Source organism: Panthera pardus, unplaced genomic scaffold (assembly GCF_024362965.1).
Source record: "Panthera pardus isolate Hobbes unplaced genomic scaffold, ASM2436296v1 HiC_scaffold_27, whole genome shotgun sequence".
In the NCBI taxonomy this organism is placed as follows: Eukaryota; Metazoa; Chordata; class Mammalia; order Carnivora; family Felidae; genus Panthera; species Panthera pardus.
The window spans coordinates 52640498-52649019 of NW_026526843.1; the positions used below are offsets into that span (position 1 = coordinate 52640498).

Consider the following 8522-nt stretch of genomic DNA (forward strand, 5'->3'; position numbering starts at 1 on the left):
CACAAAATAGTACATATAGTATTTTTTTGTTGATTGTAAAAGAGTGTGTTTACATAGGAGAAAAGTATATGTATGCAATGAAATCATTAATAGTGGTTATCTCTGAACTGTGGGAATTTAATTCTTTATAATTAATTCTTTATAAATGTCTGCATTGTGTACATTTTTTAAACAATGAGCATGTATTATGTATATGATCAATAAAAACAGTGATTTCCATTTGAAAATATTTGATAATGAATATACATGTAATTTGTAGATAAACAATTACACAGAGAAAGTTCTTTCTCTTTGTTTTATGGGAAAATAGCTAAGAAGTGTTAACAAAATTATATATCTATGTTGTATTATGCATGTAACCTAAAATTTGTAGTTAACATAATAAAAGCCAATTAAGAATAGAGACAACACATTTTTTATGGTTGGACATATGATGTGAATAAACCCTATTTTTAAAAAGGATTTTTTTAAATTTTACATAAATTAAGTAATTATTTCTCTACTTCCAAAATGATTTGAACACTCACATATTAAATGAAAGGCAATCTAAAGAAAACATAAAAGTAAGTGCAATATGGATGGAAGGTAGATGGGTGGAGAAAAGAGGAGACTACAAGTAAAATACTGAAAATCTGCAATCTAGAAATTACAGGATAAATAATGTAACTGAAATATAGAACAGGACATCTTGTCACAACTTCGAAGCAGCCAGACATAAAGAGAACCATACTGGATTAATAGCTCTCATATAACAGATGGAGGCTTTGATACATCTGTGAACATTATCACATGGATGTATTCAAAACTTTACAAGAGATAATGACAAGTTTAATAAAAGATGTCCTTCAAAGTAATTTTTCAACATCATTATATGGATTATTTACCCTTTATATTGACACTTTATAGACGCTGAAGTAAAATTTTTAAAATTTTCTATAGGTAAAGGCAATTCAGTGCAGTTATTTACCTTTGTTAACTTAACATGACCCATGTGTACTACTAAGGAGTTTTAAAAAATGAGTGGCAAGAATGCTGCTTAGACTGTACTCATATATAAAATCTCTCAGGAAAGATTTTTAAGATAAAACTCATCATTTTAATAATGCTTAAAGTGTTAATTTTCTAATCTACTAATTGAGAAAACACTAATAGGGCATGAAGTTGCCCTTCTCTGGGCATGAAGTTGAATACAACTCCCAATACTTAGTCAAAGCCACTGTCAACTCTCTGATATGCCCACAATACATTAAAAAGGGGAAAAAATGTATAACTAAATAAAGAAAACTCAGATCTTTTGAAAATAATATCCATTTTAAATAATAAAGTAAAATTATGCACAAATGTTCATTGGATCACATACATTTTCCCCTGCTTTATTGATTTCTCAAAAAGCAAGTTAGAACTTTTCTGTGTGATAGATTCAGAAATAATGGCCATTTTGAGAATATTTGCACAGAAGAAATTACATTTAGCAGTATAATTGCAATAAGGAAGTAAATATACTCAAGTACCTCACCTTGACTGGTTTAGGTAAATAATAATAATAATGAAAACAATATGTGGAGGGACAAAGTTTATTCTATATATCCCTAAGGATATTTTAACAAAAAATGGTACAAAATTACAGTTTTACAATTAGAAATTATATTCTTCACTAAAATGAACAAGGTTTTCTAGTTTTACTTATTTTTTCAAAAGAAAGTATTTACTTCAAAAAGAAAGAAAGAAAAAGAAAGAAAGAAAGAAAAAAGAAAGAAAGCCTGCCATAAAATAACCTCTTATCACAAAGTAGCCCAAACTAAGTAGGCACCAGCTAAAGGCTGCACCAAATTGAGCATTCTTATTCTCACCACCTGCGCCTGGCCTGGCCCAGGGTGACATGCAGGGGCTTGGAGCCCACTGTGCGACCATTCATCTCATCCACTGCTTTGGTAGCATCTTCAAAAGAGGAGAAGCAGACAACACCAAACCCTTTGCCTTGCCCTACTTCCACCATCACTTTGGCCCGGCTAATTGATCCAAAGGAAGAAAATTCTTCCTTCAGTTTTTCATCATCGATGGTCTCATCCAGGTTCTTAATATAGATAGGCACCCCCGGAGGCCGACTTTTTTCTTTTAATCTCAGCCGTTCAAATCTTCGTCTTAACTCAGCCAATCGTTCAATTTTCTTCTGTGCTCGACCTACGTATAGAACTTTCCCATTGATGGACTTTCCATGCAGGTCTAACACAGCCTTTTGGGCAGCCTCGTGCGTCTCATACCTCACAAATCCAAAGCCCTTAGATTTCCCACTGGCATCTCTTATTACCTTAACACTCTCAGTTGGCCCATATCCACTAAAGATTTCCTTCAGTTTTTCATCATCCATGTCATCTCCGAAGTTTTTAACAAAAACATTAGTGAAAGTTGCTCTATCCTTGGTTCTGACTTCAGCTGCCCTCTCTTCTGGGAATTTGAATCTACCAACATACACCTGGCGGTTGTTGAGCCGCACCCCATTCATATGCCAGATGGCTCTATTGGCAGCGGCCAGGCTGTCAAAGTGCACATAGGCATAACCCTTAGAGCCATTGTCATCACATACGACTTTGCAGGAGAGAATGTTCCCAAAAGCAGAAAATAAATAAAAAAGGGCCCTATTATCTATGGATTTGTCCAGGTTTTTGATGAATATATTTCCAACTCCTGACTTTCTTAAGCGGTCATCTGGCTGAGACCACATGAGGCGGAAAGGTTTGCCATTAATCAAATCAAAATTCATGGTATTCAGGGCCCACTCAGCATCTGCAGGAAATCGGAAGTTAACATAGCCATAGCCCAGGGGGCTGCGGGTCACAGGGTCACGGCAGATTCGGGTGAAGCGCAGAGGGCCAGCAGGCCTGAACTTTTTATATAACATGTCCTCAGTAACATCTGGGTCCAAGTCACCCACGTACAGGGCAGCCTTGAGGTACTTCTTTTTCTTGCCAGCAGGATTAGGCTCTCCACTCCCCATCTTTCTAAGCACAGGAAGGAGGCTTTCGCGGGAGAGAAAAAAAGGCTGGTTTCTCTAAGCTATGGGCCAAGCAGCTGTTCACAAAAAGAAGAAAGCCAAGGCGAAGGAAGCTAAAAGCAGTTTCAGAATCACTGTTGAGGCTGAGAAAATGAAGTTCAGAAACAGCTGGTCAGCGGACTCAGAACAAACACATCAGACAACAATGCATCCCAATAACGAATCTGTTCTACCTAAAGAATTTATAATTTCCACCCATTAAGATTTAAAATCTGTTTTAAAAGCCAGTAGTAAGAAAGAAATTCTCTGTTCCTCATTTAATTGTAAGAAATCATCAAGCAGCTGGCTGGCCCCCCACATCTCCATTAGCTTACAGAGGCCTCGAGACCCGTTTTCAGCATAAATATAGGCCTCGAGCTCCTGCTGGCTTAAAATTCTCTTAACCTGGACAGGGGCCAAACGTGTATTCCTCCGCCGGCTGCCTGGCCGGTCTCAGGCGGGCTCGCAGCTAAGGCCGCTAAACACACTCAGCGTCAGTGAAAGGGCAGACTAAACACTTGGTGCGCTGGGGCCGGAAGGCAGGCTGCAGAAGGCGGATCAGACAGAGACAGACAGACAGACACACGCGCTGGGGACGGAAGACCGCACAGATACCCCAGATGCCCACCGGGTACGGACCGAGTGACGCGCGGTAATTTCGGCAGTCTGAGACTCGCGGCAGGTCCGGAGGGACTGACTGGCGGACGCGCACTGGGTCAGCTTCAGCGGGAGGCGGTTCCGGACAGATGTGGGGCGGAGTCAGAAGAGAAGGGTAGATGCGAGGCGGGCGGTCAGAGCTGGGACAGATGGACACGGATTGCTTTCCGCAGGGCAGAGCACCCCAAGGACGAAAACCATTTAGCTGTGGTAGGGCGGGCGGGGCGTGAGGAAACCCGGAACCTTGCTAAGTAATTTCCCGCTTGCTCTGTGCCAAGATAAAATTAATTTAATTTAATTTAATTTAATTTAATTTAATTTAATTTAATTTAAATATTTTTTTAGATTTTTCTTTATTTTTAAAATTTTGTGTTTTTATTTATTATCTTTAAGTATTAATTTTAGGCTGCTAATCCCAAAATTAAAGCAGGAGGTGATCACCTAGGCAGAAAGAGCTCTCATACTTTTTTTTTAATAATAATAAAAACAATTCCCTATATCATTTCTGCTTAGGAAATTAGATATAGAGTTGCATATTTTCTAAGTTAATTGGAAAGTTAGAATTGACAGCTGTACTGGATTCACATTACAGTGCTAAATGATCACATGGTCAAATAAAACACAGGGCCATGTTGCGTTTAGCCTTTATCCATTAAACCCCAACATGATGATCACATAATCCCCAAGTAGTAAGCAGAATTCTTGTCACTGCTCCAGTAGTACTAATATTTTAATGACTGGAAAGTCGTAAAATGGCATTTTATGGTACCTAGTGCTACAAAACTTTGAAGATGTGCTGTCTCCACAATCAAAAATTAAAAAATCTTAATAAAAGAGATAAAAGCTACAGAATCAATGCAAAATATATGATTAATGTCCACAGATGAAATAAACATGTAAAGATATAGGCATATTATGCATTAATTACTAATTATTTTATTTTATTAAAGTTTTTATTTAAATTCCAATTAACATACAGTGTAATATTAGTTTCAGGTATACAATATAGTGTTTCAACACTTCCATACAACACCTGGGGCTCATCACAAGTGCACTACTAAATCCCTATCACCTACTTAACCCACCCCTCACCTACCTTCCCTTTAGCAACCGTCAGTTTGTTTTCTATAGTTAAGAGTCTGTTTCTTGGTTTGCTTCCCTCTCTCTTTTTTCCCCTTTGCTCATTTGTTTTGTTTCTTAAATTCAACATATGACTGAAATTATATGGTATTTGTTTTTCTTGAACTGATTTATTTTGCTTAACATAATACTCTCTAGCTCAATGTCTTTGCAAATGGCAAGATTTCATTATTTTTTATTGCTAATACCCCATTGTGTATATATATATATATATATATATATATATATATATATATATATACCATCTCTTATTTATCCATTCATCAGTTGATGGACATGGGATATTTTCATAATTTGGCTGTTGTAGATAATGCTTCTATAAACATCGGGTGCACATATCCCTTTGAATTAGTATATTTGTATTCTTTAGGCAAATAGCTAGTAGTGCAATTGCTGAATCATAGGATACTACTATTTTTAGCTTTTTTTTTAACCAGGAAATGGTGCAGCTCATTATTTTTCCTCCAAGATTTTATTTAAATTCAAGTTAGTTAACATATAGTGTAGTATTTAGAATTCAGTGATTCATCACTTACATATAACACCCAGTGCTCATTGCCAACAAGTTCCCTCCTTAATTCCCATCACCCATTTAGCACATTCCCCCACCCTTCTCCCCTTCAGCAACTCTCAGTTTGTTTCCTATAGGTAAGAGTCTCTTATGATTTTGCTCCCTCTCTGTTTTTATCTTAATTTATTTTTCCTTCCCTTCCCCCATGTTCATCTGTTTTGTTTCTTAAATCCCACAGTTCAATGAAATAATATGGTATCTGTCTTTCTCTGACTTACTTTGCTTAGCATAATACACTCTAGCTCCATCCTTATCATTGCAAATGACAAGATGTCATTCTTTTTGATGGTTGAGTAATATTCCCTTGTGCATATACCACCTTTTCTTTATCCATTCATCAGTAAATGGGCATGTGCACTCTTTCCATATTTTTGCTATTGTGGATAATGCTGCTATAAACATTGGTGTCCATGTGCCCCTTTGAATCAGTATTTTTGTATCCTTTGGATTAATAACTAGTAGTATAATTGCTGGGCCATAGGGTGGTTTTATTTTTAACTTTTTGAGGAAACTCAAAAATGTTTTCCACAGTGGCTGTACCAGCTTGCATTCCCATCAACAGTGTAAGAGGATTCCCCTTTATCCACATTTTCACCAACACCTGTTGTTTCCTGTGTTGTTTATTTTAGCCATTCTGGCAGTTGTGAGGTGATATCTCATTGCAGTTTTGATTTGTATTTCCCTGATGATGAGTGATGCTGAACATCTTAAGTGTCTGTTTGCCATCTGTATGTCTTTTTTGGAAAAATTTCTTTTCATGTCTTCTGCCCATTTTTAATTGGGTTATTCATTTTTTGGGTGTTAAGTTGTATAAATTCTTTATGTATTTTGGATGCTAACCATTTATCAGATATGTCATTTGCAAATATCTTCTTCCATTCCATTAGTTGTCCCTTAGTTTTGTTGATTGTTTTCTTCACTATGCAGAAGCTTTTTTATCTTGATGAAGTTCCAATTATTTATTTATGCTTTTGATTCCCTTGTCTAAGGAGACAAATTTAAAAAGAAGTTATTATAGTTGATGACAAAGAGGTTACTGCCTATATTCTCCTCTAGGATTTTTATGGTTTCAGGTCTCATGTTTAGGTCTTTAATCCATTTAGGATTTATTTTTGTGTATGGTGTAAGAAAGTGGTCCAGCTCCATTCTTTTACATGTTGCTGTCCAGTTTTCCCAACACCGTTTGTTAAAGATACTGTTATTTTTCCCCCTTTGGATATTTTTTTTGCTTTGTCAAAAATTAATTTGCTATATAGTTGTGCATTCATTTCTGGGTTATCTATCTGTTCTATTAATCTATGTATCTTTTTTTATTCTTTTTTTTTTTTTTTTTTTTGCCAGTACCATACAGTTTTGATCACTACAGCTTTGTAATACAACTTGAAGTTCGGAATTCGATGCCTCAAGCTTTGCTTTTCTTTTTCAAGATTACTTTGGCTATTCAGGGCCTTTTGTGGTTTCATATAAATTTTAGGATTGCTTGTTCTACTTGTGTGAAAATGCTGTTAATATTTTGATAGGAATTATATTCAATGTGTTAGTTGCTTTGGGTAGTATAGACATTTTTTAAAGTTTAATTATTTTTGAGAGAGAGAAAGAGAGAGCGAGAGAGCGCACTAGGTGGGGAGGGGCAGAGAGAGAGGGAGAGGGTGACACAGAATCCAAAGCAAGCTCCAGGCTCCAAGCTGTCAGCAGAAAGCCCGACGTAGGGCTTGAAATCACAAACTGTGAAACCATTACTTGAGCCGAAGTCAGATACTCAACAGACTGAGCCACCCAGGTGCCCCAAGGGTTGTATAGACATCTTAACATTTGTTCTTTAAATCCGTGAGCATGAAATGTCTTTAATTACTAATTTCAACATGAGTTTTCAAACTATGGCAGGAAACAACGTTGTAAGATTAAATTCAACTCAGGTTTCTCACTCTATCTCTCCTTAGAGTTTGTGAGAAACTGTTTTGGAGAGGAATGTTGCTCTCTCTTTGGAAAATCCCAACATCTATAACACACAGCTCCTTATCCAACCTCTTCCACAACCTGTCCCCTCAAAAAGAAAATCTGGGGGCACCTGGGTGTCTCAGTTGGTTTAGAGTCCGACTTTGGCTCAGGTCATGATCACACGGTTCATGGGTTTGAGCCCTGCCTTGGACTCTGTGCTGATAGCTCAGAGCCTGGAGCTTGCTTTGGATTCTGTGTCTCCCTCTCTCTTTGCCTCTCTCCTGTTCGTGCTCTCTCAAAAATAAACGTTAAAAAAAATAAAAAAGAAAATCCAAACAAAACTTATATCAGTACTATTATGCTGGAAAAGATTCTAGCAACAAAAAAGGATGCAAGAGAAGGACATCACCCCAAAGGGTGTTGTCTCAAGAAGAAATTCCTGTGATAACAGGCCAAATTCATGTGCTGCTTCATTTTTTTAATCTTCCATTTTCTCATAGACTGTGTAGTTCACTAAAGACAATTTACCCTCATTATATACTCAAATATTTAGTTATTTTCTTTATTGAGCTCTTGTGCCTACTTTTTAGGATTCTTAAATAGGATATGAAGACTATGAGAGAAAAGGCAAATACAAACAAAAATATATAGAAATAGACTAATAAAATATAGTATTGTAATATAACCACAGTGACCAATATGTAGAAACACTTGAGAACACCTGCTTAGTTTATTGTATTTTGAACAAAGCATTTATAAATACCTTTTCTTATAAGTTTAGTTAACAATGGGCTAGAATTTTGGACTGTTTTTATTTTTCTAATTTAAAAATACTACTTTACTGGGACACCTGAGTGGCTCAGTTGGTTAAGTATCTGACTTCAGTTCAGGTAATGATCTCACAGTTCATGAGTTTGAACCCTGTGTTCACCTCTGTGCTAACAGCTCAGAGCCTGGAGCCTGATTCAGATTCTGTGTGTGCCTCACTCTCTTCCCCTCTGCCACTCTCTCTCTCTCTCTCTCACCCTCTCTTTCTCTCTCAAAAATAAATAAACATTATTTTTTTAATATTACTTTACTGAAAATATATATTAAAATAACACAAATCCAAGAGGATAATTCCCACAATATCATCACTGAATCAAATCAATATTTTATTTTTTATGTAACCATCTGTATGTTTTC

At 36.5% G+C, this 8522-nt stretch overlaps 1 protein-coding gene across 1 annotated transcript; it reads right to left on the minus strand.

Moving 5' to 3' along the window:
- Window positions 1–1770: 1770 nt before the first annotated feature.
- Window positions 1771–3900, minus strand: LOC109257553 (polyadenylate-binding protein 5). Its single transcript, XM_019433709.2, has 2 exons — window positions 3671–3900; window positions 1771–3135 (listed from the first exon to the last, which is right to left on the minus strand). The coding sequence occupies exon 2, from the start codon at window positions 2993–2995 to the stop codon at window positions 1847–1849; it is 1149 nt and encodes a 382-aa protein (XP_019289254.1). The 5' UTR covers window positions 2996–3135; window positions 3671–3900; the 3' UTR covers window positions 1771–1846.
- Between the last annotated feature and the right edge of the window lie 4622 nt (window positions 3901–8522).